The sequence below is a fragment of the Littorina saxatilis genome, linkage group LG4 (assembly GCF_037325665.1).
Source record: "Littorina saxatilis isolate snail1 linkage group LG4, US_GU_Lsax_2.0, whole genome shotgun sequence".
In the NCBI taxonomy this organism is placed as follows: domain Eukaryota; kingdom Metazoa; phylum Mollusca; class Gastropoda; order Littorinimorpha; family Littorinidae; genus Littorina; species Littorina saxatilis.
The window spans coordinates 27,917,396-27,931,148 of NC_090248.1; the positions used below are offsets into that span (position 1 = coordinate 27,917,396).

General features: G+C 41.5%; 1 protein-coding gene across 1 annotated transcript; it reads right to left on the reverse strand.

Moving 5' to 3' along the window:
• Positions 1–7,193: 7,193 nt before the first annotated feature.
• LOC138964390 (probable ribosome biogenesis protein RLP24) lies at positions 7,194–12,207 on the reverse strand. The gene is made up of 5 exons (XM_070336329.1): positions 12,048–12,207; positions 10,578–10,764; positions 9,119–9,182; positions 8,587–8,669; positions 7,194–7,547 (listed from the first exon to the last, which is right to left on the reverse strand). The coding sequence occupies exons 1-5, from the start codon at positions 12,126–12,128 to the stop codon at positions 7,471–7,473; spliced, it is 492 nt and encodes a 163-aa protein (XP_070192430.1). The 5' UTR covers positions 12,129–12,207; the 3' UTR covers positions 7,194–7,470.
• Between the last annotated feature and the right edge of the window lie 1,546 nt (positions 12,208–13,753).

Sequence of the window (13,753 nt, forward strand, 5' to 3'; positions counted from 1 at the left end):
CACACACACACAAACACCACACCCTCGTCTCGATTCCCCCCTCTACGTTAAAACATTTAGTCAAAACTTGACTAAATGTAACAAAACTTGACTAAATGTAAAAAGGAGGGAGTCTTAAAATGGGGGTACATTTACATATATAGGTTATGAATAGAAAGTCTAAGAAAACAGGGTCTCAAAAGGGAGGAAGTCTTAAACAGTTTGTGTTTTTTAAGAAGGGGGTTCTACTGTCATTAAGCTCTCATGCCCAGTAATGCTGTGCAGTAATACCTGCGCTCTGAGGGTCCCTCCGACGATAGGACCCCTTCTTTCAAAGGGCATCTTCTTTTATCCCTTTTTTGGCTCACGTAAATGTAGCCTTTGCGATGCTAACTTTTGTCTGTCTGTGCGTGCGTGCGTGCGTGTGTGATAGAAACTTTAACATTTGACTGAACACCGAAATACTAATTTTACCGAGTTATTATCCAAGCAACAGCTTCAAAGTATTGAATCAATTATCAACATTTCGTCGGCACGTATGTAGATAAAGTGTGTATCCAAAGAACACGGGTGGTGGTGGGTTTTTTTTTTTTTTTTTTTTTGGGGGGGGGGGGTAAAAACAGGTGATGATAGAAACTTTAACATTTGACTGAACACCGAAATACTAATTTTACCGGGTTATTATCCAAGCAACAGCTTCAAAGTATTGAAGCAATGATCAACATTTCGTCGGCACGTATGTAGATAAAGTGTGTATCCAAAGAAAACGGGTGGTGGTGGTTTTTTTTGTTTTTTTTGGGGGGGTGAGGGGGTAAAAACAGGTGACTGGTTTGTGTTGTGTGTGGTATGTAGACCAGGTCAGGGGTCAAGGTTAGGTCAGATCGCGTGAAGGATTGTGGTATAGATTCACTTCTCAGTTCTAACCGAGCTGCATTCGCCGATTCGGGGAAGACGATTTCACATTGTTCGGTTTCGTAGCGGCTCCAGAAAAAATAGATAAAGAAGATACCAAAGGAGATTTCCTACAGGTTGATCTGCACAGCGTGTTTTCAGTGTCTGCGCGAGGAAGCGCTGTCGAAAGGGCAGTGTCGATCTCAGTGGCAGTCGTGTCCCCGTAAGTAGGCTACAGACAGACATATCTAGATCTAGCGTCTCCCACTCTTGCACCGTGTCTATGCTTAGGCCACAAACAAATTTTTGTCTGTTTCTGGTCACCCGACCGACCCTAAATTTCGGCGCCGACCCTAAACTTTTTTTTTCCAAACTCAAAAAATTTTTTTTTTTTTTGTGGTGGTAAAGGACAGGGTGAGAAAATGAACAACAAAAACGTGTGAAAACGAAAGTCCGCTGACGATTTCTAAATGTGTTGAGTATTTTGTCTCTATGTATAGTGAATCCAGTCTCTTTGCGCGATTTTTAAAGTTAGTTTTATTGGTCTACATTTGGGGGTAAAAAAAAAAAAAAAAAAATTAAAAAAAAAATCCCGACCTACCGACCCTATTTTTTTAAGCCATGTTACCAGAAACAGACAATTTTGTTTTTTTGGCCTTACTGTGTGTGTGTATGTGTGACGGAGTGATTGAGTTTGTGTTACTGTTTTTCGATTTCTTACGGGAGCCTTGAAAGCTTCGCCTCTTGTCTATGCATGATCTCTATCAAAATATGCATATTATAACAGGCCACCTGCGACGAAGGGACGTTTTTAGCTTGTACTTTCATCCCACGAAAACGCGTGGCTGTAGAAGCATTACAGGCAGAAGACTGCTCACACGGTCCCCCCCCCCCCCCCCCCCCCCCCCCCAACTGGTGGTAAGTGACACAGTGTGCCCAAAATGCACACCCTATGGCAACTCAAAGTGGTAAAGTTCAATTGAAAATATCAATTCTGCAGAGAGACAGTGACTGGAAATCAGTTCTGGTTGAACACGCAAAAGTCCAAATGTAATTAAGTTTCAACTTCTATTTTCAACAACAAATAAAACATTATTGTTAAGTTTAATTCACTTTATAACAGGTATTTTAAAAGAATTTTTAACTGGTGTTGATAAGTGAAAATGATATATAGACAGTTAATTGGAGGGTTCTTTTTTTTCCACCGAAATGTTACTATGAATGAAATTAGCCATAACCCGAGAATTATTATTTTGGAGACTTAAAATCCACAGTGTAAAACAATTTATTTTAATTTTTAAATTGTTCAACAAAATTAGTGTATATGTATGTATTGGTGGAACAGCCTGCATTTCTTTCTTTCTTGTTCTTGTATATATATTTTTTGTCATGTACCCCCATGGGAAAGCGTAAAAAACCCACTCCTATATAAATGTCGTCTTAAAATAGTTAACTAACGAAATAAACACTCGATGTTATCGTCCCATCCCCCCCAGATTACGTATGTGGACCCCACCTATACTAAGGGGATACAAAGTACTCGATTTTATCCAATCTTAACAGATCTCTTTAAAATATCTTATCACCCCCACTCCCGTCATCCTCTAGTTTTTAACAAGCTCCCGATTTTTTTAAATTTTTTTTTTAAACTATCGTATAAACCAAGTCATGTCCAATATAGGCAATTTAGACCTGACGGACAGTAAGCCCCTTAACTTTTCTTCTGTTAATTGAATTCAAAAGAAAAATTCCGTTCTGCAGGAAGTGTGGGAGGACAAGTCCAAGAAATTCACAAAAGTACCGTCTTAAACTAGTCAAGTTATCCCCTAGTCAGCGTGAGCTGTGTTTCCCACCTCTAGCAGACAAATTTAGTTACGGGTCAATTTAAAAGTAGGCTTATGGCGTCATACAACAGCACCTTTTTCAGTTTAAGTGTTTATATGTCAACACAATGATATTTCTCTTCGAAGGTTTCAAATAGTCCAAAGATCTAGCTGCTATCTTGTTTTGCCACCTTAGTTCGGGGGGGGGGGGGGGGTGTCAGACTAATTTTATCATCCCGATCTTGCCAGCTATTTTTTTAATAGGGGATTCAGCAAAATACGGGGTTTTTTTTTAAATGTCGTGCTCTGTTCAAGATTTTACCAGGAATAAAGGCATCCTTCTACTCGGACATACGCCAGCTGACAGTGTCCAGCTTAATTGCTTTCTTGGCAGAGCTGATGTATTATAATTATTTATTTTAAAAAATCATTGTTTAACATAAGTGTCAGTATAACGAAATAAATTCGGAAAAACATTCTCACTCTGCGTTGAATGCAGTCAGGTTGTAATTAATAATTGTGTGTGTGTGTGTGTGTGTGTGTGTGTGTGTGTGTGTGTGTGTGTGTGTGTGTGTCTGTGTGTGTGTGTGTGCGTGCGTGTATATGTGTGTGTGTGTGTGCGTGCTTGCTTATGTAGTGTGTGTGTGTGTGCGTGCGTGTATATGTGTGTGCCAGTGTGTGCGTGCGTGCTTGCTTATGTGTGTGTGTTTGTGTGTGTGCGTACGTGTGGAACGATTTTGTTTGTTTGTTTGTTTATTTGTTGCTTAACGTCCAGCCGACTACGCAGAGCCATATCAGGACGAGGAAGGGGGGATGAAGGGGGCCACTTGTCAAGCGATTCCTGTTCACAAATGCACTAACCCATTACTTGTGTAATAGCCTGGGTAGACGTGTGCAGCAGTTGGTCTGCACAGTTGCTTGCAAGGAATAGAGGTACTTTCACGTTAAAGAAAGATCAGACCTCCTCTGAGACATATGTTACACAACGGAGAATGGTTTTATCGAATACATCTCAACACAGTAACATGTATACACCGACTCCTTTCGACCTACATTTGCTAACTAACAGGCTGAAATGGGTTGATTTACATTACTAGAACAAACGTTCACTTGGACCAGGAAGGAAAAACAAGTGTTGTGTGTGTGTTTGGGTTTGTCGGATAAGCAATCACATGACTGATTTTGAGGAGGGATCGGGTATTCTTCCGTTTTGTGCAGACATGCGAGATTCGATGTCCTAATTGAAAACTCTTATTCTAGCCTATGGCTCAATTATCCAAGCAGTATTGTATATTTCAATTTGTTAGTCACCGGCTTTAATTCTTGTTCACGGGATTGATGATTTAGCATGTATCTTTTAATTTATCCCGTTGATTGTTTGTCTAAGCTTGTCTGTGTTTCAGTGTGAATTATTGTAAGCCTTTTTGATTTTCACTGCAAAATTTAAGGCAAATTCCTGATCCTCCGGGCAATTAAATGTGTCTTGGTATGTCTGTCTTACGGTGGGCACCTTCTCCTTGTTGCTACTATTAAGGCTTAGCAAGTAGCCTCTAACCTTCAACAACCACACCAAGTCCATGTGCCTGTAGTCTAATAAACGAAGACTGACGTATGTGTTTGCACTCATATATAAATACCGTGATTCTGGAACATCCAGTACTCAAAGGCACAAGCAGTCATGGGAATTGAGTGAAAGATAAATCTCGGAAAACCAGGGGGGGTACGCCGGAATTTTTTTTAAATCTATACTCAAAGGCAAAAGTTAGGGGCCGCCCTTGACAAAACCAGCTGACTTCATCTGTGCCAAACTCCTTGTTGCTAAGTTTATAAAACCAAATGGCTGTCATGCCGTACACACCAGTGGATGAGCAATGCTGTGTTAGCAGGAAACTTGCTCGGGATCCACGGAGGCCTGACTAGGGCACAAGACAGAAACTGCCAAACTGCAAAAAGTGGACCATTTTTACGCTGGCGCGTGGGCAAGCCTGGGCGGGAAAGATGAAAAATTCGTTATGCACGTGCAGGGAGGATGTGTTGAGAGTGAACTGTTGTCACCAGTTAGGCTTTATAGCCCCGCGATTTTCCGCTAGCCACCATCTTCTCACTATGCCTCCCAGACGAAAGGTGACCACCTTCAACAAAGCCCGGGCCATCGCATGGCTGCAAGACGGCGTAAGCAAGCGAGAAGTGGGCAGACGACTTGGAGTGTCCCATTCTGTCGTGGTCAGGCTGCATCAGAAGTTCCAGGCCACCAACAGCGTTCTGGAGAGGCCCAGGTCAGGACGGCCTAAGAAGACAACACAGCGTGAAGATCGCTTCATCAGAAGACAAGCTCTGCAGCAGCGAGGCACCACTGCAAACATCATCAGATCAGGGGCCAGCTGAGGGTGGCAACAAACACCAACGTCAGCACGAAAACCATCCGCAAATGCCTGCACGAAGTTGGCCTGCAATCACGTCGTCCAGCTGTACAGCCACGACTGACAGCAGCTCATCGTCAGGTTGTCCCGTTTGGTTCTACCCGCCCCACACCAGATTGGTGTGCAGGCTGTGTTCCAGGACGATAACGCGACACCTCACAGAGCGAGGCTGGTCAACAACTTCATCCAGCAGGCTGGTGTCACCAGGATGAACTGGCCGGCCTGCAGCCCTGATTTCAACCCCATCGAGCACCTGTGGGATGAGCTGGACAGGCGAGTGAGGAACAACCACCCACCCCCAAGGAACCTGCAGCAACTGCTTCAGTTCCTGCAAATGGAATGGCAGGCCATTCCTCAGGCCTTCTGCAGGAAGCTGGTAAACTCGATGCGGAACAGGACTGCAGAAGGCATCGCAAAACGCGGCGGACACACCCATTACTGAACTGTTTGGAACTTGCACATTTTGTTTTTGACCCCCATGTTGTTTCAGAGCTTGTTTTACACGTAATGCGTGAATGAAATGTCACCATATTTTGGAAAAGGATCGCAGAGATAATGAATTAAACATGTTACAAATTTGATTCAATTTTGTTTGGTGGTTTGGAAGCTGTGTTTGTTTGCGTAAGTGGTCCCTAACTTTTTTCTATGAGTATAGTTTAAAATCTGTGCAATGTGGCGCATTCTGCTGGTTTCATGAATTTTACACAGCAAAAAAACTGACCAAATTTAATAAATGTTTTGTTATGCCAGTAACCAACGATTATATTTATTAAACACACTTATTCTTTGTTTGCAAAAGTGACTCACGCGGGCGCAATTTTACTGAAAGAAGGGCCATACTAGGCAGATTGTCTTTTTTCGATTTTTGTTTCTCTCGAAAAATTTTTCTCAGAAGACGATTTTTCTTTTTTAATTGAAATGTGTAGCTTTTCTCACAAATCCTCTAATCCAAGGAGAATTCCAATGCCTGTGCAGTCAAAGCATCAAGATTATTCCTCTGGGTGTAAACCATCATGTAAGCAATAACAGATGCTTTTACATGTGCTAAGGGTAAAATCCTTCCACTTGGACACATCCGCCCCGTGAGCGGGGAGGTCGTGGGTTCGAACCCCGGCCGGGTCATACCTAAGACTTTAAAATTGGCAATCTAGTGGCTGCTCCGCCTGGCGTCTGGCATTATGGGGTTAGTGCTAGGACTGGTTGGTCCGGTGTCAGAATAATGTGACTGGGTGAGACATGAAGCCTGTGCTGCGACTTCTGTCTTGTGTGTGGCGCACGTTAAATGTCAAAGCAGCACCGCCCTGATATGGCCCTTCGTGGTCGGCTGGGCGTTAAGCAAAAACAAACAAACTTGGACACATGTATAAATTCATCAAAAAGCTTACTTTTATTTTCCGAGTGGGATTTTTTGTAATTATTTTTCAAATCAATTTTGCAAAATGACACCTGTATCAACAATTGTTCTTCTGCTGTGTACGCCATGCGTAAAACATTAAGCCGCCGCCACTTACTTCACAAGATGTATCAAAGCACAAGCTGGTGTATTTATACAGTCAGTTTTGAATTTCAAGATAAAAAAAGTGGATTCAAAGTATTAATTCTGACTTTATCTTATGGATGATGGCATCTCATTTGAAACGCTCTCTTTTTAGGCCTTCTACTTTAGGTTTACTCTTCATATAATAAACTCAATTTACTCTCTTTGTTACACCCCTTCGTTCCTAAGTCTTGGGCGTTTTTAACCCTTCAACTGATTTTGCCTTTCCTCATGAGAAGCATATTTAAGACTAGGATATACCAAGCAATGTTTACATGTCTAGAGTATGAAAAACAGATTTGGGACAGATCAGGATTGAGATTGTGAGAAAAACTGCACAACACACACACGCAAACGGACTTATTTTCGTTTTACTTGTTTTCTTGTTTTTCTACAATAACAGGCACCAAACACAATCAGCTTGATTTTTTTTTCTTTATTCATCAACACCACAGTACCCATCTCTTTCGTATCAGTTCCACACCACCAAGTTAAAACCTGACGATCTTTGTCATCACACAACTGCCTCCTTATTCATCCCAAATCCCAAACAATGTGTAGTCAATTTACCCAATATGACCTGCTCATTTTCCTTCTTAATATTTCCCATATCCATAACACCCAACCCCTTAGCAACATTTGAGGGATCTAAGTTTCCCTTCACTTGCGTTTTCTTTTTTGATTTTTAGAACATACTAATTTGGACTCGTCAGCATCACCATGAAAGATGAGGAGTGACTGTCACACTCTAGCCATGGTTCACCGAAAACAACTTTTCGTTATAAAATAAATCACCCCCTCCCCCTTTCACAATGTTCAGTTACTCTAGTAGCATATCTTCATCCTTTTCTTCGATGACTTCCACAAGCTTCTTTTCTTTCTTGATCTCGCCAGGCACTGAAACAGAAGACAAAGTGAAATCATGTCCAGGGATTTGTGTTCACAGACAAAACCAGTCACAAACTTTGTTCAATACAGCAATCGTACAGGAAGGCAAATTAGAGATTTATGGGAAAATAAAACAGTCTGAGCCAATTGCCTTCCGCTTCCTTTCATCTCTACAAGAAAACACGCTAACACTGGCAAATTTATCAACTTGCGAAACACAAATCAAAAAGATTCACATACACACCACAAACAAAGAAACAAGTATAGAAAGAAAATTGTGAGGAGGGAACACACATTCTTTGGAAACCAGGAAAGACACCATGAAACAACTCAGCGATTAAAATCAAAGGGAAGTAACCATGTACACGACAAGACTTGACAAGAGTAACAACTAACATAACACCATATTTTACTTCTTCTTGTCAATCACATGTCTATACTGTTAGGCCGGACAGCAAGATAACACAATGTTGAAATAAAGTCACACTTCATGGATTCCACAACGAAACTACATACATACAAAACTCTACTGATGCAGATGCTGATGAATTTTCCTTCATCTTCAAGTGTAACTACAGTACCTTTCTTTCTTTCTTTATTTATTTGGTGTTTAACGTCGTTTTTAACCATTCAAGGTTATATCGCGACGTGGAAAGGGGGGAGATGGGATAGGGGAAAGATGGGATAGAGCCACTTGTTAATTGTTTCTTGTTCACAAAAGCACTAATCAAAAAATTGCTCCAGGGGCTTGCAACGTAGTACAATATATGACCTTACTGGGAGAATGCAAGTTTCCAGTACAAAGGACTTAACATTTCTTACATACTGCTTGACTAAAATCTTTACAAACATTGACTATATTCTATACAAGAAACACTTAACAAGGGTAAGAGGAGAAACAGAACCGTTAGTCGCCTCTTACGACATGCTGGGTAGCATCGGGTAAATTCTTTCTCGTCCCAACCAATATGGGACTCCCCCTAACCCGCGGGGGGTACTACAGTACCTGAACTGTAAAACATAAAGTCATGCAGTAATTTATTCTTACCTTTGGGTGGATGCAGGAGATGAATATTCTTTTCCAAAGTCTTGGCACCATGTTCCAAACGCAGTTTCTTTCCCTTGACCAATCTGAAAGAGCAAAATGCACATTGACACACAGGCTCATCTGAAATAGTACAGTTACAATCAAAATGACAATTTCCTCTGTACAAAATATCCTCTCTTGGGCAACATTAACCCTTATACTGGTGCAATTCTGCAACACATGTTACATACCCACTGGTGAATTAACAGAGAGAAAAAAAAAGAAAAACGGTCATATAGGTTTTCGCATCCATGGGAGGTAATCGGAACCGACCAAACAGACTGAGCCAGTAGCGCAACATATGTCGTGACAACCAGGTGACAGTATAGGTAAAGTAGCGCGACATATGTCGCGACAACCAGCTTAAGGGTTAATAACTGATACTGATGTACTATTCTTAATTGACTCATCCGATAGCAGAATGTTCAATGATGATTTTACATATTGTTGGATCACATACTGATACAGGGCACATTAACAGTTATCAAATTACCTGTCTTTGATGTGTCGACCAGCTCTCTTGACTCTGATTTTCTCAATGGTTTCCATTGCTTGCACTGAAAAAAATACAGACTCGTCAAACTTAAAGACAGTCTTTTCATTCATGTCTCATTTATACAACATTTATTCCTCTAAAATTAAAAACAAATTAAAAACGCCACAGTATGATGCAATCTTGGAACGAAAGTTAGCCATACTGAGCGTAAAAAAAGATTACTTGTGAACTTCTATTTTTTCTAACAGGTTACTAATTTTCTTAACCATCACCGTTTTTTGTTTTTTTGCAGGCAGGGTAGGGGATTGGGGGGGGGGGGGGGGGGGGGCGGGGGTTGAGTGTTGGGAGGGGGAAAGGGGGCATAGTCTTACACAAACCTACATTAAAAAAGAATGTTGTCGGACATCCCCTGATTTGTTATCAGATACAGCATTACGGGGATGAAAGATTGCGACACAGAAATCAGGTATAAAAAAAAATTTTAAATAATAAGATGGGGATCATCGGGTTTCCGGCAGGGTCAAGGGATATCGCACCGACTGCATTTTTGTGATAGTAGGGACATCCAGATTCAACCTTCGTCAGACGAACATTCGTCGGTGGTGGGGATTTCCTCTCTATTTTTAACTTTGTGCCTCAATGCGCATGCGCTTGGTTTTTTGCGCCCACCACTGCTTGCCGAAGACCGGGATCTGCGTGGTGAAAAAGGCGTGTTTGACGAACCTCAATCAGCAATCTTCGTGAGTACTTATTAGTCCTTTTCATAATGTTAAAAATATGTTTTATGTGCGCAGTGTTAAAGTTTGATATCTTTACGACGCTTCTGTGGACTGTGCATCTGTAAACTGTTCATTTTGGAGGCCTAGTGCACACAAAACTCAGAACTTGAGTCAACGGGCGACATATCCTGCCAATTATCTCCCTTGATCTCTCTTGCACAAGACATTTGTTTCCCTAGGCCTATTTGTTTTAGAGTTGGGAGATTTTACAGGAATGAATCTAAAAATCGCCTTTTTTTTCCAGTGTTGCTTGTGTACCCAGCATATTCAGATGTCTGGAATATTCCGATAAAAAAGACTCGTCATATAACACTACTCGTCATCACTGTTTCGAAAAACAGACGCACGCGCACGAAGAACTTCGCGTAGATCTGGACCGAAATTGGAAAGTGGTGACCGTGACGGGATGTGACGTCACCACTTCAACAAACTCGCGAAGATCGGAACTCACGAACTTTTGACGAAGGCAAATCTGGATGTCTCTTACATATATCTGACACACAGTTGAACCACTACATGAGTACAGTCATGCAAAGAAATTCAAAATATCTACGCATCTTCAAAATGTTTCCATCTGACTGTTTTAGCAAACAAAAATCCTGGAGGTCATCTGAAAACCATTTTAAAAATCTAGAATTCGTGAACTTTCGACCCTTTAGGTATAAACAAAAACTTACAAGTTTTCTGCATAAGCTCTCTGCTGTGTTTGACCGGTTCGTTGCGCCTGCATTCAAATTCAAATACAGGATCCACAGTCAGCTCTTTGCCTGCTGCCTTCCTGTAGGCCTTGGTCCATCTGGTCTTTCTGGGGTTACGCTTCTTCTTGAAAGCTTTGTGGCATTTGGATCGGCAGAACCGAAAGATCTGCAAACAGAATAAAAAGTAAGTGAAAAGAATTTAACTTTTAAGTAACGTTGTTGGTAAAGCGTAAGTCCCACTGTGACGAATTTTGACGGCGAACGACAACGATAACGATTTGGGATTTGTGGAGAAAACCGTTGAGGTCGTTGTGGTTCGTATTACAGTCGAACCTGCCCATAAAGACCACCCCAAAGGATCCCCGACGTTTTTTACAACTATATAAATCACCTGTCCATAAAGACCACCTGACTAAAGAGACCACTTTTGCTCAGTCCCTTGGGCGGTCTCTTTAGACAGGTTCGATTGTACTTCGTTCTTGTTTGGCAAAAACATTGTTGTGCATCGCAGAGATCGTGGAGTCGCAACGACTTGATGACATTCGTTGTATGTCGTTGTGTGTATTCGTTGTAATTCCTTCTTGTTCTTTGTGCATCGTACTGCTATCGCTGCTCTCCGTTGTGATTCGTATACGATTCTCCATGATCTCAGTCTGAGAGTTAGACAGTCACTAAGTGTGACGAAATTTTGACGGCGAACTACAACGATTTCGGATTCGTGGAGAAAATCGACGAGGTCGTTGTGGTTTGTATTACTTTCTTCTTGTTCAGCCGATTTTTCACAACCATTCGTCGATCGTGGCAACTCATTGTGGTTTGCCAAAATGGGCTCTTTTTATTCGCTGAAGAACACCTCCATGACACAAAGATCCTTGAGCAAACACCAAGTCCATTCCTTATTACTATTAGTATGGAAATAGTTGCTCCCAGTATAGATCATCAAATGTTTGCTTGCATTCCAGTCACTTTCGAGTCTTGACAGAAATCATTTTTCACAACCATTCGTCGATCGTGGCAACTCATTGTGGTTTGCCAAAATGGGCTCTTTTTATTCGCTGAAGAACACCTCCATGACACAAAGATCCTTGAGCAAACACCAAGTCCATTCCTTATTACTATTAGTATGGAAATAGTTGCTCCCAGTATAGATCATCAAATGTTTGCTTGCATTCCAGTCACTTTCGAGTCTTGACAGAAATCAATAAAGGTCCGTTCTCTTGAAATAAGACACCGTGCGCTTGCAGCTGGCTATACTGTCGCAAACATATTAATATTTAGCCACGATACCCATCTGACTGTCAACAACCAGACAGCAAGGCCTGGACTAGTTAGCCGATCAATCGGATGAGCACGTTGTTATGTTGTCGGACAGGTAAGTGCACGAAAACCTCACAGAACCATACAAATCACCAAAACCAACACATTGATCAGTCATAAATGGGAACCTACCTTGCAATCATTTCTCACAAACTCTACCCCGTGTCCGGGGTAAACTGTAGAACTGCAAAAATAACACTTTTCAAGCCGCATGGTTCGACTTGATGTGTACTTCTTCGATGTGAAGTTTCAGCGGAAGTTGCGTGCGACTCAGCAACTTCCGTTTGATTTCATAGACAGAGTAGGCTCCCTTGCTTCATGTTTGGATGGGATTCCCTAAAAAGATCCTGCGAGAAAACCACAAAATATTTAATAGTTCAACAAAACACGTCAAGCACGATATTAATGATGACTGAACAAACAAACAAATGTAAAGCTTGAAGGAGAAAGCCAACACTGATACATGTACTCTCGGGTTTTGTCATCAGTGTTAAATGTGATCAAACACACTGACAGGCCCACACTGCACACTGACACACACACACACACACACACACACACTGACCGTGACACCACCTAAACCGCAACACTGAACAATGAACAAAGAAAAGCAGAACTTGAAGGAGACATCCAACACACATACTCGAGGGATTTGTCATCAGTGTTTACTGAAATCTGATTTGATTGGAGTGTTGTGTTGTGTTCGGCGTAAAATATTTAAAAAAAAATACATACATAAAAACGCGAACAAAGGTGACTCGGTGACAAGAAAAAATACGGACAGGTATCATATCACGACAATTATGGACCTGGCGGCTGGGGAGACAATATCCCACTATCATTCTATTAGCGTTGTCCAGAAATAAATAAATTACATAATTTGTTTGGCTGTTATGAATACTTGTAGTACTAAATCCAACTAATTTGTAATTTACTTCTTTAAGTGAAAAAAAAGTTTATCGTTCTGTGTTACGTGCGCGGCTACGGTTTCGCATAAAACATCAAGCTGTCAACAGTCTATACCTAGCCATACACTAATTATCTTTGTGCATTAAAAACCTCCTTAATTATAGATGCTTATGAAGCTCTAATTAGCATAACATTTTATGAAAATAATATGATTAAATAATAGACCAAATTGTGTAACTGTGGAGCACACATAACAATAAGACAGACCCCCCACCCCCCACCCCCTCCCACCCGCCCCCCCCCCCCCCCCTCCCTATAGGATCCCTGTAATTCCTAAGGGAAACTATTTCTTGCTGTTTCTTTTCGTGCGAACTATTTTTCTGATAAAAAGGCACCTTGTTATCATTAATTCACCTTTAAAAATAATCATTTTTGATTATTGGGCCATATTCCCGCTTTTGTTTACCAGTTTTTGAGAATGACTCTAATACGAGTAGCCTGTAGGGTGAAAATTGCTTGATATGGCTTTTGTACCAAGACATGATATATGTTCCGTTGCCAGTTGTCCGAGTCAGCCACCTGGCGTGTCTAAGACGGTGCCAGGTTCGTGTCCGCACAAACGGACAGACAGACAAACCCACGCACGAACGCACGCACAAACCCAGAACTTGTGACAAATCACATTTGAATAAAAATTATTAATGAGGGAGGGAGGGAGGGAAAGAGAGAGAGACAGAGACAGACAGACAGATCTAGGACAGACAGACAGACAGACAGACAGAGACAGACAGAAAGACAAACATCTCAGTGGCAGGGGGATGGAAGCACTTGCTAATGAGTGGGAGTGTGTATGCGCGTGGTGTGCACGAGGATGTATGCACGTGAGTGATATTTGTAAATGTGTATTATGATAATATCATCTTTGTATT